This window comes from Oryctolagus cuniculus, chromosome 1 (assembly GCF_051225735.1).
Source record: "Oryctolagus cuniculus isolate XC-2025 breed Fujian yellow rabbit chromosome 1, ASM5122573v1, whole genome shotgun sequence".
NCBI lineage: Eukaryota > Metazoa > Chordata > Mammalia > Lagomorpha > Leporidae > Oryctolagus > Oryctolagus cuniculus.
Genome location: NC_142867.1, coordinates 182,920,845 through 182,947,613, shown reverse-complemented (window position 1 = coordinate 182,947,613; position 26,769 = coordinate 182,920,845). Strand labels below are relative to the sequence as shown.

Genomic DNA, 26,769 nt, shown 5'->3' with positions numbered 1-26,769 from the left:
GCTTTCCCAGGCACGTTAGCAGGGAGTTGGATCAGAAGTGGAGCAGCACCCATATGGGAGGTGAATGCTACAGGCCATGGCTTAACCTGCTGTACTACAACACTGGCCCTGAATTGCTAATTTTAAAAAGATGAATTTGTTGGTATGTGAATTATGTCTCAATAAAGATATTTTTAAAACTCGAATTCTCTAAAGCAATGTTACTTTCTCAAATATGTAACTATCCTTTTTTTAACTTTCTAATAATGACATAATTTCCAAAGTGTCTTTCAGGTCTAGCATAATAAATTGTCAATTGTGGTACAAACACAATGCTCAATTTATTCAGTATTTCATTTTTCTTATCTTTTAAAATATTGAGTAATAATTCCTTCTGGTGTTTATTTAATGATTAGTAGCAAATATGAACTACCAAGAAAGCATTTATTTCATGTATTTATTGCATTATACAGATGTGATCAAATGTGGTGATTTAGATAGTACCAAAAGTAGAAAAAAAACTCCAAACTTACTTCTAAACATTACACTGGAATATCTAAATATAATTCAGTAAGTGTGTTTTGTTTCAATATATTTCACTGAAACCATTTTTCTCAAGCGCCACCAACAAAAAGTTTTATAGCATTTCAGATCTTACTTATGTCAGCTTTCTAAGATTAAAGAAAAAACAAACTTCCAACTCTTTGCAAAGTATTGAATTTTTCATCTAAAGAAAATTATTCTGCTATATTTACATAAAGTAGTTGAAGCTTCATCAATAATTATTGAACTTTCACTGCCTTGATTTATTCCTTCCAGAAAGTAGTGTTCTTATTTCAGTAGGTAGATTTTTAACAAGGCCAGGATTACCAGTATGGTTTATAAATGTGTGTCCAAATTGATACTATTGTTTTTGAGGTTCTTTTAAATATTAATTGTCCATTATTTTTAAGAATTTTAAAGTGCTTTCATTTATTTTTTTCAAGAAATTGATTCTTCAGGGGTCAGTGTTATAGTATAGCAGGTTAATCTGTTGCCTGCAAGGCTGGCATCCCATGTGAGCATGGATTCAAGTGTCAACTATTCCACTTTTGATACAGCTCCCTGCTAACGTGTATAGGAAAGCAGAAAACATGACCCAACTACTTGGACACCTGCCCAAGTGGGAGACAAGGATGTAGTTACGGGTTACTGGCGTAAGCCTGGCCCAACCTTGGCAATAGTGGCCTTTTAGGGAGTGACCCAGTAGATGGAAGATCTCTTTCTCTCTGTCTTTCAAATACTAAATAAATGTTCTGAAAAAAAGAAACTGATATTTCAAACTTTTGAACATTTTTATTATTTCACTAAGTCTTCATGTTTTAAACATTTTTTCTTCAATAATGATTTAAATGTCCTTTTTTAAAACCAAGAGACTTAACGGAACATTAATCTAATAAGATATTTAAGTGTTTAACATTATTACCTTTTAATGATATAATTCCTTCTTTATGTTCCCACAGATTCAAATGATTCCTGTTTATTGTATTTAACAGAAATATTGAGAAATATGTCTAGACTTTGTTATTCTTCCATTATGGGCATTTGCATTCAATATTTTGTTATAAATCTTTACAGTTTGAAACATCAAAATGCACACTTACATAAAAATTGCATGCAGTAACTATAATATATACAAATAAAAGCAAGCTATTTAGATGCAACAACAATTATAATTCTAGAATGAATATATGTTGACAATGTAAAGAACACACAATGTGTCTGCACTGCTCACTGGATGTTGGCCATAGAGCTACAATTACTTCTTAGATGTTGTGTGACAAGGAGGCTCATTCATTGTGGTTACTGATATATTATACAATATTTCATTCAATCTAGTGAATTTATACTAAAGTTTACTGCCTGTCACTATTATTATCATGAAACTAACCAAGAGGTATAGAAGCATTTCACTATCTTAACAACAAATCTGGTTATTTAACTATCATCCCTAAGTCTGCACAGGCTTCTTATTGAGAGGGAAAACACTTATCTTTTGGTCTTAACTGTACTCTGATGTGAAGCTGGTTTATGAAAGACTGGAAAAGTATTTAAGGAAAAAACAGTGACTCTTCAATGCTTTTACCAAGGATTTTGACCAAGAAAACACTGGAGGCCTATTGGACTCTTGTGGATTAATGGTTAAGATAAAATCACCACTGGTCATTGACAAAAGTGGATCAATCCATGGAAGAATATCAGAAGAGAAGACTTTCTTCCCTATGTCACTCAGGAAAGATACACACATAAAATTCTTAGACAGGTGTCAGTAACAAGAAACACATTTCAAAGTAAACAAAAGTGTCTTTCCACACTGTGTTCCATGTGCAATGATGTCCCTTGCAGTGTTATTTATCACTGGAAAGCAACATCAGGGTAACAGGGGAAATGTTAAATATATTATGGCTCATTCATTAAATAGAATATTATGTATCCCTTTAGAAAATAATCTTTACCCAAACAGTACTCTATACTTTGTGTGTCTATGTGGGTGCAGTCTGTTGAAATCTTTACTTAGTATGTACTAAATTGATCTTCTGTATATAAAGATAATTGAAAATGAATCGTGATGAAGAATGGGATGGGAGAGGGAGTGGGAGATGGGATGGTTGCAGGTGGGAGAGAGGTTATGGGGGGAAAAGCTGCTTTAATTCAAAAGTCATAAGTTGGAAATTTATATTTATTAAATAAAAGTTGAAAAAAAGAAAAGAATCTTTCAGTACAGGTAGTAGTATAAATGCATGTTTTCTTCCCTTGCTTCAGTAAAATGCCTCCAAATCAACAATAAAACAAAATCATACAGTAAAGGCAATTCCAGCTATAGTTATCACTGCAACAAATAAATGCAGTGAGGAAAGAAACACCTTAGAAATCTCAAGGGAAGATGATTTCTAACTCATAAATTTATACAGAACCATAATTTGAATGGAATATAGAGTAGGATAAAGACATCAAAGATGACCAGAATTCGAAAATTCTTCTCTGCTTCCCCCTTCATGAGGCTCCAGGAAACAAACGCATAAAAAAGAAAAGGATTCAGAAAATAGAGGTTTTTGAACAAAGAGGCATAGGGTATGCCTAGTATGAGGACCAGGTGGCAAGCACAGAAAGCTGTCAGGAGTGATGACTCCAAAGAAGGCAAACAAGCAACAGGGACATCAACTGAATGTCTGAAAACATTGAGGGGAGGTGCAGTTCTCTGAGAGAGTCTGGGGTGAATTAGTCTGCTATGATGCTTGACTGATGATGATATCTACATAATCAAACAATGTAAATAGTGAACATTAATTTATCCAAAAAGTCATAAAAAACCTATACAGGAAGGAAAGAGGGAAGGTGTTTGCAGAGACGAGAGCCTTGGGATCAGGGAGAGGATTTTATAAAAGAAAGGACTCTTTTACTTTCATAAACAGGAATTTTAATAGCTAACCCCCAAATAAAAAAAAAAGAGATAACAAAACAACCCTACTATTTTGAAAGATGATGATAAGTACCATAAACAAAAGTTCAAAAAACAGCTAAAGCCTTTGAGTATGTTATTTCTGTATACCAGGAAGTAGGAGTTGTGGGGAGAAAGGACTATGCTTCTTCAAGGTAAACCCTGTAGTAGTAGTAATTGCAATAGTTAAGGGGTTGTTTTAGATATACTATCTATCTTCCCATTTTGATACTAAACTGAGAAATAAACAGAAAAAAAAAAGTGTCAGGAAGAAGAGAAACTATCCCCAGGTGCCAGGATGGTTGCTCCCAACAAGCGACTTGAGACATCTCTAAACTGGAAAAATGATCAGGGACATGTTCATTTGAAGTTCACAAACTGAACAAAACAATTTTTTTGTTTCACCCATCAAAGACCAAATACATAGTTACACCTTCCTACTGGCCCAGCCTACCTTTGAGGTTCCAGGCACATGGCTCATCTTTTCCAGTATTTCACATTTATTTTATGTTCCTTTTTTAAAAAGTTGTATGTATCCATTCTAGAGGGAGAGATGCACACAGAGAGGGAGAGACAGAGAGAGAGGTCCCCCATCAGGTGGTTCACTCCCCAAATGGACGCAATAGCTGGAGCTGGGCCAACCTGAAGCCAGGAGCCAGGAGCTTCTTCCAGGTGTCCAACACAGGTGCAGGGGCCCAAACACTTGGGCCATCTTCTACTGCTTTCCTATGCCACAAGCAGGGAGCTGGATCAGAAGAAGAGCAGCAGGACTAGAACCAGCACCCATAATGAATGCAAGCACTGCAGGTAGAGTCTTAACATATTATACCACAGCGCCGGCCCCTTATGTTAAAATTTTGCATGAATGCTAGATAAAGAGAGAAGATAGATTAAGAAAGAAGGCAGTGGATGCACAATTTTTGAGTTGTTAAAAAGGAGGCCTGGGGCCAGCATTGTGGCATAGCAGGTTCAACATCCAGCTGCTCCACTTCCAATCCAACTCCCTGTTAGTGGGCTTAGTAAAACAGTGCAAGATGGCCCAAGTATTTAGGCCCCTGTACCCACGTGGGAGACCCAGAGGAAGCTTCAGGTTCCTGGCTTCAGACTGACCCATCCCTGGCCATTGTGGCCATCCTGGGGGAGTGAGTCAGTGGGTGGAAGATTCTCTCTCTCTCTCTCTCCTTTCCCTCTATAATTCTGCCTTTCAAATTAAAAAAAAAAATCTTAAAAAAAAGTCCTTGCTTGCTTTCCAAGTGTGCTATTTGCACTGTACCCTCTTCTCAAGCATGCCCCATGCTTCCAGTATTATTTATCCTCTTTCCTTGCTGATGTGGTTCTGAGACAAGGGGGCACCCTGGAGGTCACTCAGGAAGTCCCTGCTAGAAACAGGATGACAGCAAAGGTTTTAGACTCCAAGTCCCTTGATGAAATCGATAAGCCACAATCTGCCCTCCTTCCAGCCCTCACTTCGGCACTCGCCCTACCCTGGTGCTCAGGAGTCAGGAAGACGAGCTGGTGTTGCAAAGAGAAGCTTAATTTTTGTGCTTCTTGAGCATTTAAGCCCAGAAAAATTCCTGTTCCTAATGTAGAAATAATGGACATTAATCATTTCTCATCTCCTAAATAGATAAGAAAAGAAGAAAGAGCAATAATTTGCATGTATGGCTTTAAGTGCTGTTGGAGAGGCCACTGTCAAAAGCAAAGAAGCCTGTACTTGCATCCCTCAAGCCCACAAATATTTTTTCTGCTTTTATGGTTCTTATTGAACTAGAAATGAAAAGCCACTGGCCAAAAAATGAGCTTAATGCAAAGGGGGAAAAATATAGGTTTGGAGGGCTGAGGAGAACATTATTAAATAACTTAAGAATTTTATTTTCACATTTACACCTGTGATTTTTAAATATGCAAAACAGATCCTGTTATGAAATAGATAATATCAAGGGTGGGGAAAACTTTTTTATACCAAGGACCATTTGGATATTTATAACATCATTCATGAGCCATACAAAATCATCAACTTGAAAATTAGCCTTCAGTAGATTTATTGAATTTCAAGTCCCGCCTGCGGTTGCCTTGGCAGAGCCAGACCAAATGACTTCATGGGGTCTTCTGCAGCCCACAGGTCAGACGTCCCCACCCCTGATAGATGGGCTGGTGGCAGAAGAAATCCACTGGAACCACCAAAGTATGAAATCCCAGCAAGGAAATTCTAATTCTTAGTCAAGGGACTGTCATATACTATGAGGAATATTAGAAAGAACTTGGACTTGAAAGTTAGTACTGGAAGGCCGGCGCCGTGGTGCAATAGGCTAATCCTCTGCCTTGCGGCGCCGGCACACCAGGTTCTAGTCCCGGTTGGGGCATTGGATTCTGTCCCGGTTGCCCCTCTTCCAGGCCAGCTCTCTGCTATGGCCCGGGAGTGCAGTGGAGGATGGCCCAGGTTCTTGGGCCCTGCACCCCTTGGGAGAGTAGGAGAAGCACCTGGTTCCTGGCTTCGGATCAGCTCGATGCACCAGCCGCAGCGCACCGGCCGCAGCGGCCATTGGAGGGTGAACCAACGGCAAAGGAAGACCTTTCTCTCTGTCTCTCTCTCTCTCACTGTCCACTCTGCCTGGCAAAAATAAAAATAAAAAAAAAAATTTAAAAAAAGAAAGTTAGTACTGGGTTCAAAGAGAGCATTTCGATACTGGGAAAACTACTTCATCTCACTGAGGCTTAAGTTTCTTCATCTATACAATGGGAATAATAATAATAGCGATAAAACTCATGAGCTCAAAGAGAAATCAGTGAAAATTTCTAGCTCAAAGCAGATGCATAACACATTCCTCCCTTTTTCCACTTCTGCTACCCATTGTGGCAGTCATTAGTGCTAGCCACGAAATCTTTCCATTCTCCCTAGCACTGCAGTCTCCTGTTCCTTTGAAAATAGATATAGCCATGTGATTTGCTTCAGCCAATGAGATCTGAGCAGCAGTGACGCACCACTTCTAAGCTGCAGCTTTAAAAACAAGGACAAGATATGTCATGCATCTTTCTTCTCTATGACAACAATTGGCCATGTTCCAGATAGCAAGCAGCTTGGGGCCAAGAGTGAAGGTGATACAGCAAAATTCACAAAGAACAGGTAGTGAAAGTGGAAACGAAAAACTTTATTGTACTAAGCCACTGTGATTTTTGAGCTTTCTGTTACTCCAGTGTAACCTACATGCACCTGATTAACTCATTCTCCCTTAAGTCACTGTACTTGGCAGTATCTTAATCATTCCACAGATATGCACCGAACAAGTGCCAATCACTGTGCTCAGTTCTGAGAAATGCATGTACTGACTGTTGCCCTCAAGAAGCTCAAATCAGGCAAGGAAGGCAAGGGTTGTTCTCAGGACTCTTAAAAATAGCTCCAGTTGATCCTCATGTTTAGCTACAGTCAAGACAGGGAATCGCTGCTTTCATGCATGTTGAACCCTTCATATGCATCGTAATTGCCTGCAGATTTTGATAACAGAAAAGCTGGAGGTTATAATAAAAGGCAAAAGGAAATGTGGTGTGCATGGGGAGAATGAAGAAAGAGGTGATTAAACTGACAAAGTAAAATCTGAACACTTTGTCTTGTCCCTCAGTTGCTCACAACTTCCTGACTCAGCTGTCTTCCTTGCACGTTATTTACTAGCTCTTTTTCTCTTTAGGCTGAATATCAAGTCAAAAAAAAACATAAAATTGCTAATCATAAATGAAACCATAGAGCCATTTGTTTTTTTTTTTTTTTTTTTTTTTTTTTGACAGGCAGAGTGGACAGTGAGAGAGAGAGACAGAGAGAAAGGTCTTCCTTTTGCCGTTGGTTCACCCTCCAATGGCTGCCGCGGCCGGCGCGCTGCGGCCTGCGCACCGCGCTGATCCGATGGCAGGAGCCAGGAGCCAGGTGCTTTTCCTGGTCTCCCATGGGGTGCAGGGCCCAAGCACCTGGGCCATCCTCCACTGCACTCCCTGGCCACAGCAGAGGGCTGGCCTGGAAGAGGGGCAACCGGGACAGAATCCGGCGCCCCGACCGGGACTAGAACCCGGTGTGCCGGCGCCGCTAGGCGGAGGATTAGCCTAGTGAGCCGCGGCGCCGGCCGCCATTTGTTTTTTAAAGAATTCCTGAAGCTGTAAAATAAAAAACCATTAGCAATGAATTTTTAATAGTGAAACTGTAGGTATAGTGTCACCTGGGAATGCTATTTTAGATGAGGGCAAGAGGATCTTCCCAACACAACTTTAAATTATCCCATCCTAGAATTGTATGTAAAAATGATATGGGTGCTTAGCAAAGTTATTAGCTAATAACCTTTTGACAGTTTTGTATGAAAATCCTATAGTAGTTTAAATACGGCCCCAATTTTAAACAATCTTAATTGATTTTTGAAAGGATTTTCTCTCCAGAATTAAGAAGGAAGCTACCATTCTTAACTAGTAATTACCAGTGACTTCCATAAACTCCAAGTTCAAACAAATACAAGGGTAAATATGATGTCAATTAATGTTTATACTTACACAGGTAACTAAAAACAAATAAAGAGGTGACTCTATAATAATTTATACAAAGAGAGTCAGTCATTGATCATATAAATCTATTATCAAAGCAGTTGATGGATGCTACTTTTTAATAACTCAACATTTGGTGAAAGTAAATTTTCTCATGAAGCTCCCTTTTCTTCCTAAACAGGCAAAAATTCCTGTATATCTGGGAGGCTTACAGTGTTACTCGATTCTCCTTCCACTTCCATGTTGTATGACTTGGACAATGACAGGCCATGCCTTCCTCAAGTGCTATCACAATGGTAGTTCTAGTCTTCTCAACTCCCATAGAAGTTTCTTGCCATGTTTTTGATCAACTGCCAAATTTTCAGTTCAATGGGGATCTCATTGAGATCCTTTGGAACTGTGAAGTTGCTCACCCCTTCTTACTTATTCAGAAAACTCTGATTTTCTTTTTTTCAATATTTATATATTTATTTAATTTATTTGAAAGGCAGAGTTAGAGAGAGACAGAGATGGAGAAAGAGAGGTGTTCCCTCCCCTTGTTCACTCCTCAACTGGCTGCAACAGCCAGTGTTGTGTCATGACGAAGCCAGGGACTAGGAGCTTCATCTAGTCTCCCACATTGGTCACAGGAGCCGAGGGACTTGGGCCATCTGATGCTGCTTTTCCAGGCACATTAGCTGGGAGATGGATCAGAAGTGGGGCAGCTGGGACTTGAACCAGCAGCTTAACCTGCTACAACACAGCGCTGGCCCCAAACTCTGATTTTCTAAAAAATGACTGACTCCAGTTAAAATACGTTTACTACTGCCTTGCAGCTAGGTATGACTATGTGACCAAGTTGTAGCCAATGGAATATAAGTGGGGTTTTGAGAAGCTCCCTTCCTAAATAGAAAGGTAAAGTCTAGCAAGGGGATCTTCTGCTTTTCAACCTTCATTCTTTTCCATTATCCTTCCTGGAACCTACGCTAAAGGAGGCAACCATTTTGTAGCCGTGAGGATAAACCATGCCTTAAGGTAGATAGAACAAAGGATTTTGGTGCCCTGATGGCATCCTAGAGCTACTGCACAAACCCTAGAGAGGCTGCTTTCAAACATCTTTTTTACATGAGAAAAGTAAACTTGAACCACTGAGGATGGTTTTCTATTATATGCTGCCAAATTCATAACTACAACAGATAGAACCTGCAGACTCAGGTCTTCAGCTCAACCTCATTCCCTTTCCCACCAAATGGAGACTCAGTGTCATCTCTAAGCTGTAGGAGGAGTTAGCTGAATAACATTTATAAAAAATCTTAGTAGGAGGGGTACAGAAATAAATTTTTCAGCATGTATAATAATTCTTTTTTTTTTATGCAAAACTTTGCCTCCTCAAACCCCCACCTTCAATCCCTCAACCACCTTCCCCGCCCTCATGAGGCCAGAGGCATCTGAGATCTCAGAGAAGATTAGGATTCTTAAACCAGGAAATCAAAGACAAAGTAGGGGTAAAAAGGAGCCTAACTGGTTACCCTGAGGTTCAATTTGTATAGAAAAAAAAAGGAGAGATGCACGATTGTTTTATTTTTTCTATTAAAGTTTTCAAAACAAAGATTTGTTTCCCTCTTAACCATCCACAGTTATGAATCTACTGGGTTGTTTTTAAAAACATTGTGAACTTACATTATTCAATTGTTTGGAACAATTGCAGTTATCTTGTTTGATAATTAGATTGGCCCATCTTTGTCAGTGAGAGTCAATTTGAATTGTTTCATGAGTCTTTTTGGCACAACTCTAGAAGTAAAGGGTAGCTTCCTTGCTTTCTCTAAGTATGTACAGAAAAAATATGATGTCTGGGGCTTGCTTTAAAATGATGGCATGTGGAAAAGGTGTAGGTATGAAAGACAATTGATCTTGAGTTGATAATAATTCAAGCTAGTGATTGTCCCAGGAAGACTCATCTCCTGTTTTCCTACATTTGTGTATGTTTGAAATTTTCCAAAATAAAAAGTATAGATAAATAAGGTTCAGCCGATGACTTTGAAAATTGGACTGTGCAAGACAAGACTCTTGAATGCCTGGACTTGTTGGCAGAAAAAGAAATTTCTATGTTCCCAAGGCTACGCTTGATTTATCAAGAGTGAGCAAAGAGGTCTGAATACAGGGATGGACTCTAAGTCAAAGGGAGTGAGTTTGGGAGATAAACAGGATATTGTCCCCAGTCTGCAGAAGGTGGCATGCAGAAAAAGAGAAGAGTGAAGGGAAAGAGGCTCGGGTCTCAGTGGCTTCAGTGGTTGGTGGTCCTGGACACTGTCAGTGGTGGTCCCAGGCCTGAGTCAAAGGGGTCTCCCACAGCACCCAGTCTGCCTCATCTTCTCCCACTCTGTGGTCCAGTTTCGTGTCAGTTTCCAAAATGCCTGGCTCAATTTCTCGTGGCCAAGGGGCTCTTGCTTTCCAGACAGAACAGGAAGGAGCACTGTGCTGGGAGTCTCAAGGCCAGAGCCTGAAACCCTTCAGGGCCTCAAAATGACAGTTTGCGCAAACATGCAATGAAAAACCAACCTGCAAGGCTAAAGACCCCTCTGTGGACCCACCATCCACGCTCAAGACTCCAGACATCCTGCACCCAACAGCCCGCCCTGCAGGCCTCCGAGCCTTCATGAACGTCTTCCCCACCATTACCGTTACATCTCCTACTTAAGCAACACGCGACGCCTATCACTGTCTGCAGACAGTTGGAGAGCAGGTGCCCAGCATAGGTGACCCCAAAGTTGACAGCACTTTCAGGCTTTGGAAATCAGGCGCGTCACGGACACGTACGATTTCTCCTCCCTGCCCTTGCTCGCCTGCAAATCCTGACCCCGTCCCCACTGCGGAGAAATCTCCTAAGAGCCCGCTGCCTGCATCGCCTCTGCACCCAAGAGGCGTGGAGCCGAGGACTCCGGCGCCGAGCGCGCTGCGGCCCCGCTCCCCGCGCACAGCCGAGAGGGAGGGGCCGGAGGGGCCGGGCAGCGCCAGACGCGGAGCGCAGGGCTCGCAGCGGCTCAGTCTCCTCCAGAGCCCAGCCCAGGCTGGCGAGAGCCGCGGCCAGCGCGAGCCGGAGCCCCGGGCCTCGGAGCGGGGAGGCTGAGGGCCAGGGAGAGCGGCGGGCTCGGGTCCCCGCCCTGTGCGCGTCCTCCTAGCGGATCCCGGTAAGTGCGGGCGGCTGTGCCCCACCAGCTGCCTGTGTGTGGCCACGACGGTCATTGTCCCCGGATCCGGGTTGCGTGCATCCTGCTGCTGCGCCGCAAGACTCACAGGTGGCTCCTAGGTGGATGTGGGTGCCCCAGGCCCCGCTAGGAGTTAACCAACTCTCTGCTCCGAGGCGCGGTTTCCGAGCCCTAGCCTCTCCCACCCTGGCTTCCAGCTTGGGATGTGGAGCGCGGGGCAGGGCCTGCTGTCAGCGGAGACACGCGGAGGGGCTCTCCCCTTCCCTGGCCACCCACAAAGGATCCGGCGACGTGAGGGCCAAGCGCCTCTCCAAATGCATCCCAGCTACCGGCTCGCAGGTGGGGCGTCCGCCCGTTAGTTGATTTTCCTATTAACCCACCAGGGAAAGTTTGGGACTACGTAAGGTAAAGTTGGGGTGCGGCTGGGGGCTCACTTCGCCTGCAGAGAGAGGTGGCTCACAGAGAGCGGAGCGGTGGGTTTGCAGGGCGAGCCCGCATTGGGCTGGAGCTGATCCTGCGCTCCGGGAGTAAAGTCGGTCCCTGCCAGTAGCCAGGGCCAGGCTTTGTGACAATCCCTGGAGTGCTGTGAGTAGCTTAATCGTTCTGCTAAGCGCTGACAGCCGCAGCCAGCCGGAATGTCTGTGATGGGTTCGGGTTATCTCAGGAGGAGCGGCGCCTCAGCCTGGTTTGCTCTGGACTCTGGCTCTGAGCTGCAAACCTGAGCTCCAGCTAATCTACCGCTGTTAAGTGGCGTGTGTTTAATTAGCTTATTTTACACCTGAGGTGCTCTCAGCGAATGTCTCTAAAATGAAATTGTTGATATAGAAGAAGAAAATAGCGCTGTTAAAGAAATTTTAAAAGGGAACCTTCGGACTATCAGCTATCCTGCCTAGATTGAAATGCCCCCCTTTCCGTGGGATAGAGAATGAAAACTGAGCCAGTGCCGGGGTTACTGGGGGCAGATGTTGTGGACGGAGGTATTGCTGCAACTTGCACATTGTTTATGAAATACACATTGGGTCGCTAGAAATAGCCTACTTGTTATTTCACTGCATTGGGATTTGATTTGCTCAGCTGTCTATTTTAAATATGACTAAAGGATTTTTTTTCCCCAAATAAAGCTTCAGCTCAAAACAATGACTAGATGTTCAAGGAAGATAGCTTGTTCATGTCACCAGAGTATCCTTTGGTGAACTTATATTTTTTTCTAAAGACTACTCCTCTGCATCTGATTTAGGAGAGGATTTTCATGGAAAGAAAAAAAAATCCTGAGGTCATTGTGTATGCACGAAAGAGCTTTACCTCCTCGAACATTTGACCCTTTCCAAATGATAGACTGAATCAGAAAAATGCCCCTACCACTAGGAATTATATAACTGAAGTAAAAGAACTCATAATGGATAATTGTTGTCAGTTACCTGAATCGTTCTGAGAGCAGTGAGACCTTTTCAATACCAAGAGGTTGCTTGTTACATGATATAAGATGGGATAAATTGATAGACTTTCATCCATAAAATGTTCATACTTAGGCACAGCTACCTGATCTATTTGGGTTTATACAGATGTGATTCTAAGTACCTACTATGTACTATATCCTTCTCAGTTCTACACATGTTTTAACTCATCTTAAAGCAACCCTGGGTCATAGATACTATAATTGTTCTGATTTTTCAAATGGTGAAACTGAGGCACAGAGAAGTTAAGGAACTTAGGCATGGTCACACAAAACTGCAAAACACCTTTTGTAAAAATGACGTGATTTTGTGACTGACTACCCTTGTTTTTATTTTCATTTAGGCATAAATGATAAAACTTTTCCGTGAAGCATAAGAATTCCTGATTGAGGGAGTGACGCACAAGCACCACTAACTGTCAAGTAAGGAAAAGTATGAGAGGACCATCTGACCAAATCTGAAGACTGAAAACCACCACCTCCACCAGAAGACCCAAGATGGATCTCCACCAAAGCACCCCCATCGCGTTCCTTGAGAAGTGGTGTTCGGATGACTCACCCTCTGGCTGCAGGAGACGTTATAATGTCAGGAAAAAACTGAAGTTGATTCGAATCTTAGGCCTTTTCCTGGGCCTGGTAGCCATTAGCACTGTCCCATTTTCAATCAGTGCCTTTTCTGAGACAGACACACAGAGCACAGGAGAAGCCAATGTTGTAAGTGGCCCTAGGGTAGCACATGGTTACCATCAAAGAACTCTCTTAGATTTAAATGACAAGATTCGGGATTACACTCCACAGCCAACTCTTTCTGAGGAAGGCAAATCCGAGAATAGTACAGATCATCCCCAAGGAGACTACCCGAGAGACATCTTCTCCCTTGAGGACCGAAGGAAAGGCGCCATCATTCTCCATGTCTTGGGAATGATTTACATGTTCATAGCCTTAGCCATTGTCTGCGATGAGTTCTTTGTTCCTTCTTTGACTGTCATCACGGAAAAACTGGGCATCTCTGATGATGTGGCTGGAGCCACCTTTATGGCTGCAGGGGGGTCGGCCCCGGAACTGTTCACTTCTCTCATAGGGGTGTTTATCGCACACAGCAACGTTGGCATAGGCACAATCGTAGGTTCAGCAGTGTTCAATATCCTCTTTGTTATTGGCATGTGTGCTCTCTTTTCTAGAGAAATCTTGAACCTGACATGGTGGCCACTCTTTCGGGATGTGTCCTTCTACATCGTTGACTTGATCATGCTGATTATATTCTTCCTGGATAACGTTATCAAGTGGTGGGAAAGTTTGCTTCTCCTAACTGCTTATGTTGGCTATGTGATTTTCATGAAATTCAACGTCCAAGTAGAACGATGGGTGAAGCAAATGATAAATCGCAATAAAGTCGTCAAGGTGACTACACCAGAGGCCCAAGCAAAGGTTGGTGGTGGTGGCTTTTCTATCTAATCTCTTATTGAACATAGTTCTGAATTACTGTTTTGGTGAACTGCAACTTTTTTTTTAATGTGCTGGTGTTTGGGGCTGGACTGGATAACAGATTGAATTCTGCTGTTCTGTGGTAGCCAGACTAACATGACAGTGGGAAAAAAAATCTTGGGAGGAAATTCTTGTAGATGTCTATTGAATTCCTTCTTTATTCAGAGTAAAACCCTGGTAAACATGAGTTATATAAGCATCCCAGAGCATACCTGGCAGCTGTCTCTTATTTTCTGAAACTAGGCATAATGATTTGGGAACAATGTTATCTTCATGGGAAAGGGTATATGTGTATATTAAACTGTAGAACTTTTTCTTTTGGAAGGAATCCATGACAGTTATTAAGCACCATCTTTTAAAGATGTTTAGGGAAGAAAGTTTGCTTGTGTCATCACAGCTGCATCTTCAGGTCAGCAGCCTCATCCCAGCAGATCTGCTCACTTGACTGGTCATGGTCATTTCCCTTCATTCACATTTTCAGGTTTCACACCACTTGACCGGGAACAGCATTCACTGTAAAGAGAGTCTTTGGTCAGCCCTGACACTTGCATCTGTATCATAATGGCCCACTTTGCATACTCTAAGAAACATGATCCAAAAAATTTTATGGTAGAATTTGAGGGAGATAATTCTAATGACAATAATGGCCATCCTACCACTTAGGTGGGAAGCAAATTGATAAAGAGCTTAGAAGAAATTGATCTGCAAAATCAATTATCTGATCAATTATTTTTTAAATAATGAATAAATAATGCCAACAAAATTTAGATTGTGTCATAATGCAGTTCTGGATTATACCCTAACAGTGCAATATTGTTTTTGAATATGATTTTAAGCAGAAAACCAAAATACACAAACTTTTCATGCTAGCATCTGGCAAAATTCTCAGGTAGGCAAAAGACAGATGTTTGAATGGGGGTAAGACTTCAACAGAAAAAAGAGGAAAATGATATTAACTTAGCTTTTCTTACATAATACCTTTGTATTAAAGTCGAAGACTATCATCATTGTAGTTACCATAAAATGGAAGCTAACTGCAGTGGAAAAAAATCACTAGTAATTTTTCTATTTATTGTGTGCAAATGTTTTGTGTCACAGTTTTTCAAACATCTATCTCAGTATATGACTGTTTGTTAGGAAGTATAGTGAAAAAAATCACTTAGCAAAATATAAAAATATACAGCAAAGCATTGAGATGTAGCAACTGAGTACATGTCCTTCAGGGTGTTATGGAAGCCGCACTCTCTGCTCTAACTTAGCAGCCAAAAGGATGATCCCACAAACCCTCTCTTCCAGCCTGTTTGGGTGGCTTGCTTTATAATCTGTGTGATTATTCCAGTTAGGATACTAAGCAATTTTCAAGGAAAGGCATGTTTTATAGAGGCAAGGAAATGACTGGATATCAGAAATGTCCTGGCCACATCAGAGTGGTAAAAACTGGTTTTGAAAACTCAAAGCCTTTGGTTTTGTGACACCACAGTGGCAATTCATTCACTTAGAGACTTGGCTGATGATTATATTGGCAACATTTATGAAAAATGAATTTTCAGAGTAATCCAACAGTATATGCAAGATTGCAGGAGGATTTTGCATTCTAATTTTAGGGGAGGGAGAACTGGTTTCCTGCATTTGGAAAATAGCTTTAAATACAGGTTACAGATATATTTAAACAATTGTACACCATTCATTAAAATAGTCCTGGCAGGATCTTCACCTAATCAATTATTTTACATAATTTATAAGTCATCATTTCAGGATGACATTCCTCAATGGTTGGTATTTGTATCCATAACTCTCTGTTATGTTTAATATTGTGTGTTTTTTTAATTTGGAAATTCTGGGTAAACATAATTAAAATAGAAAGAAGTTTATAGTCAAAACTATTTCTCCAGTTTCTGATTTCCCTCAAATGTGTTCATTCTATTAATTTCCTTTCAGCACCAAATAGTTTAATTCATTTCATTTAATAATTATTGTAGCTTTATGTATTTGATAACTAATGGGAATGGAGGGTTGTTTTTTTTCTTTTTGGTAACAGAGTTTGTCTTGTTTGGTAGCTAAAATACTAAAACATAGTCATACATTTTAGGTGAAACCATAGATAATCATGCATGATTTCCTCCAGAAAGTTTCACCTTGCCAATTTCAACTTTGAATTATTGCTGGAAAATATTCAAAATATTTTTTTCAGCAATTACAGCCTTTATGCTATGCCCAGCTTCAAAATCGTACAGTGGTATGCTTTCCAAGCTCTGAATATTAGCTGTTTTGAATAGGGACAAGTGCTGAGTGTGAGCATCTAGCCTTCTGGTTGGCAGAGTTGATTTCCAACTGTGGAGGCCACATTTCCTATGGAAATCAGTGCCTCTGACAAAACACTTAGAAAAAAGACCCTAGGGTAATCGTGAGCCTCAATTTCTTCACAGAGAAGAATGTGCTGTGCAAGCATGTTTTCAGGCACAGCCACCTTCTGTTCTTATTTGCACAATTTTTGGCATGAGAGTTTGGAAAAGTTGAGAAATACATTTTAGATATTTTTTTTGACAGGCAGAGTTAGACAGTGAGAGAGAGATAGAGAGAAAGGTCTTCCTTTTCCATTGGTTCACCCCCCCAAATGGCTGCTGCGGCCGGCGCGCTGCGCTGATCCGAAGCCAGGAGCCAGGTGCTTCCTCCTCGTCTCCCATGCGCTTGGGCTATCCTCCTCTGCCTTCCCAGGCCACATAATAGAGCTGGACTAGAAGAGGAGCAACCGGGACAGAATCTGGCGCCCCATCCAGGACTAGAACCCGGTGTGCTGGCGCCACAGGCTGAGGATTAGCCAAGTGAGCCGCGGCGCCGGCTAATATTCTTTTATAAATCATCACATGGTTCTTGCTACAGAAGCATCAATTCTGCCAAGCTGTAGGCAGTGAAATATCTTTGAAAGTGCTCACTTCATAGACAAGTTGAAAATTTTTAATTTGTTTCCATTATTGATGATGTATGTCATGGGGGGAAGCTTGGAAAAATGTGAACTGGTATTCTCTGGTTAAAGTGGTATGTGTTACATTGTGTGGTTTTAAAATTTTATTGTTGTTAGTATTACTATCATTTCTTTTAGTGATATACATTATCAGTTTTAAAAGTTGTGACATGGTGGAGAACCCCTAGGGCTTTGACCCAGGAAGAAAAGGACATTAACACCAGCTGTCTAAAAAGCCCAGTGATCTAAGATAATTCATTTAAACTCTCTTGAGTCTCAGTTTCCTAATTTAGAAAATGAGAATAATAATAACTACTTTATAAGGTTGGGAAAATTATTGGGTGAAGAAATTAATGTTAAGCATGGAGCATAGTCCATGGCAAATGTAGATTGTTCAATAAATGTTATTTACTTTACTTTTATTCTGCTCTTAAATGAAAGTGAATTAGAATAAATTATTTCATATATGAGAATTATATAGCATTCTTTGAAGATTGAATTTACTCCAGTGAATCATTTATTTTGGGAGGCATATAATATTTGTCATATTATAAAATCCATAAACCTTAGTTCTTCACATATAGTGATTATATGCAGTCCAATAATATCATGAACTCCAAGGAAACTTCCAAATGCTTTTTTTTTTGCCCTGAAATTTTATTGTACAGAATTTTACTTGAGTTAACTAGACCATTGGTGGCTGAGGTTTAGAAATGCCTATGCTAAGCAGAGACTTTTCTCAGAGGATTTTTATTTATTAATCATTGGGGCTTTCTCCCAAAAATTCATCTATAACTGGTTAGGAATAAATTTGAATCCTGCAGGAGCTGGAATGGTTGACTTTCAGGGTGCTGAGCTCATCTTCTGTGCACCTACCCTGACCGCTGGGATCTGTTGATCTGTTGTGGTGCTAAGGCTGTCATTGGCCTAGAAAGCAGCTGTCCATGGTATTTAACTTCTTAGCTTTGGTGTTGTAATCTGACAGCAAGTCGACCCCGTTCTAATAACAGGAATGATCTAAATAAAGATGTGTAAAGCTGACTAGCTATAAAACCAGTCTCCTTAGTAAGTTAAGTGTGCCTTACTTTATTCAGTTTGTATATTCCTGAAAAGTTTTAAGCAGAGTTTTTGCAATCCAAATTGTTATTAATGTTATTGAGAAAGTCAAAAATAAAATAATACTATAAATATTATTCATACAATGAAGTTTTTATTGTAAGGCATTAAGCTATAAATTATTTTATAAATACACATGTACAGCCCCAAGCCTGCATATGGTACAAAATCTTTTATAAAACAATCTTCAAGCTTCTCCAAGCCTAGTAAATAAATTAGTAAAATTATAGTTTAAACTTCAAGGAAGATAAGATTGTCCTTACAATATATAGAAAGATGTATTTCTTGAGAGATGTGGAAACTAATTCTATGTTCTTTTTAAAGAAAGAAATTTGGGTGCTAAAATTTTTAAATGATGAGATGCCTATGAATGTAGCATGTTTGTTTATCTGGGGTCAAAGTACCAGGCTGTTTTCCTTACTTTATTTCCTTTTATGAACCCTCACTTACTACATGTGCTTCAGAGAGTGAACAAGGCATTTTAGAGAGCCTGGTGGAGTTTAATGCGCACAGTGCAAATTGCCCCTGATCCTTCCTCCCTGGGACTCCAGCCTCCCCTGGCAGGAGACCTACACTTTGCAGCTCTTAGTGGCAATGCGGAGAACCAGAGTCACCACCTTCCCCGCTTCTATTTTCCTCTCCCTTCTTACCCTTTCCCCTCACCTTCTTTAATTTTTTTTTTTTTGTAGAACCAGCTAATTTGTATTTTAAGTTTAGCAAAGAATAAGATAGTTATGTTAAGCTGCTCTCTGGCCATTGGCAACACAACTACATCTACAGTGTGGATTTGACAGGGTTAGTTTTTCATTTTTCACAGCTTTAGTTTCTATCTTCTATCTTCTTTTGCTTTACATAACTCTCTAGTAAATAGACTATAACTTAATTTTGAAAATTAGGTTTGACATTATCTTTTGACAGGAAGGTTTCATTTGTTTATATTGATTCCTGTTACACTTGGATTTTTTCTATCATGTAATATTATGCTTTTTATTTGTTCTGATCTGTTTTCTTATAATTTTTCTTGAGTTTTTGATTGAATTCTTGCCTCAACCTCTTTTCCCCTTTAATATGTTGAATTTATACACTCTGTTTTTGTTCTTTTAATGTTTTTCTTAACATTTTAGCACATACATCTATTTTAACTTGACATAGTGCAAAATAAATGAATATCTCTACATTAGCTAAATAACCGAAGAATATTGGAATACTTTAATCCAATCACCTCTTCTACATTGTACAAGGTTTGAAGTCCAAGATTTAACCATGATATTTTGTAACAGTTTTATTGAGCTATCACCTTCATTTTTTAAACCCCATAAATTAGACATTTCCATTAAATCATCAATCTTCACACTTTATCTGCATTTTTACCAATTTTCTCTGCACATTCCTATTTGTATATCAGCCCCTTTTTTCTATGATTGCTTCTACTCCTGGTGTCCATTATAAGTTTTTTTAGGATTTATTTATTTATTTATTTGAAAGGCAGAGTTAGAGAGAGAAGGAGAAACAGAGGAAGATTTTCCATCTGCAGGTTCACTCCCCAAATGACCACAAAGGCTAGAGCTGAGTCAGGCCAAAGCCAGGTCTTCCATGTAGATGCAGGGGCCCATGCACTTGGGCCATCCTCTGCTGCTTTTCCCAGGCCATTAGGAGGGAGTGGATTGGAAATGGAGCAGCCAGCACTTGAACTGGTACCCAAATGAGTTGCCAGTGTCGCAGGTGGCAGCTCTACTCTCTAAGGTTCTCTTTGGCTTTGGTGTTCAGCAGTATCTTTAAGCTATATCAGTTGCAGGTTTATCATTTGTGGATCCTCTGTTATTCATTAGAGTTTTGTGTTTGTTTAACCAGAAACTTTTTTTTTAAGGTGTACAAACTTCATGCATTTCATAAATACAACTTTAGGAATATAGTGATTCTTCCCACCCTCCCACCCACACTCCCACCTTTCTTCCTCCTCCCTCTCCTATTCCCATTCTTACTTTTTACTAAGATCTATTTTCAATTAACTTTATACATATAAGATTAACTTTATACTAAGTAAAGAGTTCAACAAATAGAATGAAAAAAAAAAAAAAACTGTTCCCTACAGCCCTTTAGACAAGGGTTGCTCAAAGCCATCACGTCTTAAAGTGCCAATTTTACTTCTATAGGTTACATTTTAGGTACTCTATTAGTTACCACAGATCAGGCCTGGGAAAAGCTATACCACCCTGAATGCACACAATCTCATCATTAGGCTTCTTGTATTTGTAGATTAGTGCGTTCTATATTGCCTCTAATCTAATCTTCCTATAGTTACTTTCTAGAATTCCAATAAGATATATCTATACTATTTCAACCTATCTTCCATGTCTTTTAACTTTTCATATTTTTCTATCTGTAATCCTCATCCTAGGCATTTCTTTAAATCTGCTTTCTACTGTCCCCGTTTCTTTTTAATTTGGTCTAATGCCCTCTAAATTTCATTCACTGAGTTTCTAGTTTTCATATTTTTCTTTTCTACAAGTTCCATGTGGCATTTTTCAAGTCCATCCAGTTGGTTTTCATTGTTTATTATTCATTCATCATGCTTTTAATGTCTTCTTTAATTCCATTAAACATAATGTTTATTAATTTTATATTTCATAATGATCATTCTAATGTCAGTATCCTCAGGGACATAGCTCAGCTGTTTTATTAATTTTCTTGACAATGTGAGATTGTTCCCTTATGTGTTTAGTAGTACATTTAATTTTTTAAAATTTTGAATTTTGCATGTTCTTGGAACTTCACCTGTGGAAAGTCATTGAGGCCTGGGTCTGACTCATTCTGAACATCACTATTGTGTTAGGGCCTGAGGGTGCTATCAACCTAGAACCATTTGAACCTCAAAGTCTGACATTTTCTCTACCCAAGTTATGTGAGTTCAGACAGCAAACCCAGATGAGTGAGTCTGTGGTTAGAAATTCTTGTGACACATTCTTTTCTCATATCTCTTCCTCTCTTTTTTCTCCACAGTACCCCCAAACCAATACCAAAGTAGATCTAGCTTGCCTTCTTCATTTTCTGGGTAGAACTTTTTTCTCTACTCACTCACTATAAACATCAACTCTTCAGGAAGAGAAGCTGTGTAAACTACCTCTCACCACCAGGCCTCATGTCTGTAGTTTCTGCAAAGCTCTCTCTCCCTGGGGAATGGTAAATATCACAAACAATACAGAAACCTCTGGATTTATGCTTACTTGGTGTTCTGGGTTCAAAGAAATCTTTAATTCCTCAGTAACATAACTGGATATTTAAAAAAATATACTAAAATTATAATATCCCACATTTTGAGAAGCAATGTACTGAGAAGGTTTTCTCTTAATGTTTGATCCATTATATTGCCAGCAACATATATTGCAGCCTGTGGAGTTGTCAAAGGATACTGCATATAACAAGTGACAATGCTGTGGAATTCTAATGACACACTCTGAATGTTTACTATAGCATGACAGTCATAGTAATGCCCCTCATCAGTAAATATCCTACCAACAGCAAAATTTTTAATCAAAACAAATCCAACAGGTAATTCTAATAAAACATTGCATACTGTCTCTTTAAATTTTATATTCTCCTTTGAAGTAATATTTTAACAGATACTGAAGTATTCATTTTTATCAAGTTAGAAACCACATAAAAATTTTAAATAACATAATCTTTCTATTACACCTTCTAAAGATAACTATGTAGATTTTCCATATATTCTTCCAGACTCCCAATAGACATGCATATATATATATACACCTATATATTTAAATAAATTAGATATGCACAATTTTAAATTTAAATTTATCATATTGGATATATAAAATTTAAAGTAATCTAAAAAAATCTTGGCATCTTATGAGCATTTCATCAATTATTAAGTGTTGTTCTAAAATGTTATTTACTATTCAGTATTATAATCTAAAAATGTTTTCATACTTTAATATATTATAATATCCACTAGTACTCTAAAAATACTATAATAAATAACCTTATACCGAATGTCTAATTTTGTAGAAGCAGAAATTCTAGACTGAACTTATTAACCTCTTTATTTCTGCCACATTGCACATAGTTTGTAGTGTTAGGCATCATAATTTGTAATGCTTTCTAATTTCATACATACTTCATACATAACCCATGCCATTTTAATTATTTGAATTTATGTCTTTGATTAATTGGGAAGTTGGGTTTTGAAACATATGTTTATGAAGATTTACATTTTTCTTTTGTAGATTACCAGTTTCCTGTGTATCCTTTATGTCAATTTTAAAGTTCACTCAGATGACTCACTCAAAAATCTCTATATAAATATATGCTGAGATTCAGTAACTGTAAATTTCATCCATCTCCACATTTCCCCACCTAAATCAAGTCAGGAAGTGTTTGCAGTTTGGGTTTCGGTTGTAATGGGTAAATTATTCTGAGGAGGAGGGCTTGTGACCAAGAAATCGAAGATGAAGCTCTCACAGACTGGAATGTGCTCCCTGAGCAGATGACCTTGGGGGATTCTGCACCTACCAAAACTTCTATTTCCTCATCTGGAAAATGGGACATCTGACCTGAATGACCCGGCAGATTGATTTTATTTTGTCACTTCTGTCCTCTGTGGAGTATTCTAACCATGCGAAGTAGCAATCTACTGCAGAAGACCAGAGCCTAACCAAACCTAGTTCACATAACAATTTTCCTTAGCTGGCTTACATGTAGTACTTTCACAGAAATGATTTAATTGACTTGACCAAGCAGTAACGTTAGTTTAAGCACACCATGAGAGGTAGCTCTTGCAGACAGAGGGGAAAGCAGAGCATGGGAGAAAGTCATGTAAAGTTTACTGCAGGATGCTGGAGCTCTTCAGCATTTGCAGCTGCTGGCAGTAAAAATTCTCCCTGGCAGCTGCATGTGCCGCCCTTGACTGCTGGTCTCTCTGCTGGTCTATCCAAAGCAAAAGAAGAGCAGGATCTGACAAGTAGATAGTGCTTAATACTAGGTACTTACTATAGCAACATTCTCAAAAAGATATCATCATCTCCATCTGCAGACCAGATATCTGAGGATCAGGAAACATAAATGATTGCCTAAGGCCCAAATTTAGCAATATTTAAACCACATTTGAACATGCATTGGTCAGATTCCAAAGCGCATGTGAACTCAGTTATGCCTTAGTGTTTCTCACTGAGAAATTAGGAATGAAGACAAAGTAAGCCTCCAAATTAGATCCATTTCTTATATTAATCTCAGTAAGTCAGTGACTTTCAAGTATTTTTTCCAAGACCCACACTAAAATGTAAGCTTTACATCTCCACCCAATACAGATATGGATATATATATTATAATGTATATAAATATTTACATGCATTTATAAAATGAAATCTAAATATGAGACACTTTCATATTTCTTCTATTTCCATTCAATTAAAAATGCTAGTTCAGCAAAATAATTTCATGGCTCCCTTGTCCCCAGTGGGTCATTTTCCTGAGTTTGTAAAAATACCACGCTAAGAAATTTTGTTTTCTTCCTTCTTCCTCTTAGCAGGACTTTGCTGCAAAGCTGGGCTAGTTGCGCTGCACAAGGGCATCTGTCTGTACAAGGGGATGGATAGCAGCTGAAATCCAGACGTGACTCTGTGAATGAACTGTTTTCTGGTGTTGACATCATGGCTGCCCAAAGGAAGTGGTGCCCTTTATTAATTCAATAAAAGTGCTCTTTGGGCTAGGGTTACCTTTGCTTCTTACACCCAAATTCTTCTTTTTATTATTTCGAGTTTCAGAGCCATGAATGCTAGGGAACCAATGAGAATTTGTAAACCTGTGCTGATTTTCATGGTTGGGACTCTGCTGTTTAGAACTGAATCCAGATATCTTTGTAGCTTCCTCCCCAAGCACACACAGCAATGTCCAACTGCGTAGCTGTGGTCCTCTGGCCAATGTAGATTTCTGAGGATTCCCTAGGAGGCCAGCACCCACTAAACCATGTGCTGCTCTCTGGAGCTGACATAGACTGATTGCAGGGTGAGGAATACATACATCACAGCATGAGCTTGCTGAGCCTCAATTCATTCTTGGTTCTCAGTGTGCTTTTCATCAGGTGGAAAAGAAACGTGGGTGAAGCAGGGAGATTATTAAATCAAAGAGAAGCAGAACCTTGACAAGAAGGCTGAAACTGCATTTCAATTAGGTTGGTTTTCTTTTTAGGAAGTACTGGATCTGCAAACCAAAAGATGCAGCCATGGTTCTTGAACTGGTAAAAGCGAGTGGATTTGGAAGTGTCTAGGCACTGGGCCATATTTAATGCCATATTCACAGCTTTAAAGGACGCACCCAGAATTGTGCATTGGCAGGAAGTGGAGAGATGAAGTCCCTTTCATCCCACACACTGGCTACATCACCCCAAAACAGGCAGCTCCTCTCTGAAAATAAAGAGGCTAGTTTATACCCAAGATCTCCATTGGCTCTGATAACTGCTTCTCTGTTAATGGGAAAGAAATGAGTAAACTTGTAATTATGGATTGACTAGTAGAAAAGATGATCAGATAATGAAGCTCTGAACTTTCCAGCTTCCAGTGCTTTTCCAATTAAGAAATCCAATTAAAGAGGATTAGTTCCCCCTTTAATGGGTAAGGGCTTCTTTACCCATCCATTGGCCTTTTTGGAAAGGGCCAAGTGAGCTTTTGGTGCTGTGTACTTTCTCTGACTGACTGATGGACATTGAGCTGAGCGAGCAAGGTGCAGGGAGAAATACAGGTTGCATTTTCAGCTGCCCTATGCTTGCCACCTACAACCTGTTTGCACTGTCTACTGCAGTAGGACAAGCCAGTTCCTTTCTTCCCTCCTGCCTGATAGCAATCAAATGTATATTGAACCACTTCTATTATTTTAGACCTGTGCTAAACACTGAGTATTGGGGTATTCCACAAACCTGTTCCTTTGTTTTCTTTTTTTTTAATTTTTTAAAATTTTTTTGACAGGCAGAGTGGACAGTGAGAGAGAGAGAGAGAGAGAGAGAGGTCTTCTTTTTTCCGTTGGTTCACTCCCCAGTGGCCGCTGCGGCTGGCTCACGGCGCTGATCCGAAGCCAGGAGCCAGGTGCTTCTCCTGGTCTCCCATGCGGGTGCAGGGCCCAAGGACTTGGGCCATCCTCCACTGCACTCCCAGGACACAGCACAGAGCTGGACTGGAAGAGGAGCAACCGGGACAGAATCCAGCGCCCCGACTGGGACTAGAACCCGGTGTGCTGGTGCCACAAGGCGGAGGATTAGCCTAGTGAGCCACGGCACCAGCCTTCCTTTGTTTTCTAAGAGGGAGTATGCTGTCTCAGTGTAACACAATGGAATTGTTTGTTATTTAAACCTGGGAGAAAGTGTAATTTCCTAGCTGTGTGACCTTGGACTGTTACTTAATCTCTCTGGGCTTATGTCACTTATACATAAATTAAGAAAATAATTGAACTTCCCTCATGGAAAAGCTGTGAATTTTAAATGACATTGAACAGGAAAAGTGTTAAGCAGAGTCTCATCCATGTGCTGAACTCCTTCCCTGTGCAACTAGTTGCTCTCTCTCAGTCCTGTCTCTCCCCAGTGTTTCCTTCTGTCATGTCAGGGCCTTGCTTGATTTCCTAGACCCTCTATGCCTTCCTCAGCACCATATGAAGGTGCAGTTCCCTGAGTAATCACTAGAGTCAAATCCTCAATGTCTGAACTTGAGCCTACTCTCCCTTTATTTTTGTAGAGGATTAAGAAACAGCTTCCCTATCTATTAAGCTGAACCTCACTTGACCATGAAATTCTCTTGAGCCCTCCTACTGCTGCCCTATAAATGTTTGTACGCTTTCCTTGTATACTTTATCATTATTTAATCTTAGTTTTCCTCTTATCTGTCTCATCCCAGCTATACATTACGTTGTCTGGCAGCACTGATGTTTTCCATCTTGGACGGAATCACACTCCTTGATTTGGTTAACTAGCCAGTCCCATTTTCAGTAATTGGTATCATTCTTGGTGCCATGGGTAGAAAGGCAAAGAGCACTTAAAACTTCAAAAGATTGATAATGATGATGATGAATGTTCATGATAAAAAGTCTGAGCCTGAATCAGTGATAAAATCTAGTGGTTTATGTATTAAAGTTAAGTGCAAAATAACCAATTTAATACTTAAGAAATAGGAGTCATTAGAAATCCTCCAATCTTTTCAGGTCACGAGTGTGAATGCCAAGGTAGACAAGCACCCTCGATTGTAAAAGCCAGATTATTCCACCTATGGCCCTCAAGAGTTCTCCTTGCCTTCTAGCATCAAATAATATTTCTCTATTAACTTGTTTATAAGCTTTTTAAAGATATTTACTGTGGAATTCACCCTAACAGTACAACTCAGTGGTTTTTAGTATAGTCAGATTTGTATAACAATCACCACTACTGAATTTTAGGACATTTTAATGACCCCAGAGAGAAACCTGTATCCACTAGTAGTCCCACTCCATTCCTCCCTGCCCCTATCAATCTACTTTGTCACCATAGATTCCCCTATCCTTTTGTGACTGGCATCACTCATTTAGCATATTTTAAAGGTTCAACCATGATGTACCCTTT

General features: G+C 39.9%; 1 protein-coding gene across 6 annotated transcripts in view; it reads left to right on the top strand.

Annotated features, from left to right (window-relative positions):
• The first annotated feature begins 10,939 nt into the window (after positions 1–10,939).
• SLC24A2 (solute carrier family 24 member 2) overlaps positions 10,940–26,769 on the top strand; it is a 271,498-nt gene continuing 255,668 nt past the window's right edge. For 2 of the 6 annotated variants that reach the window (XM_051845186.3, XM_002708076.6), the window contains exons 1-2: positions 10,940–11,142; positions 12,958–14,041. In XM_051845186.3, the coding sequence (XP_051701146.1) occupies positions 13,112–14,041 (930 nt within the window). In that variant the 5' untranslated portion in view covers positions 10,940–11,142; positions 12,958–13,111. Of the gene's footprint in view, positions 11,500–12,957; positions 14,042–26,769 lie in introns of all 6 variants that reach the window. The other 4 variants (XM_051845195.3, XM_051845181.3, XM_089317711.1 and 1 more) reach the window with 2 other exon arrangements.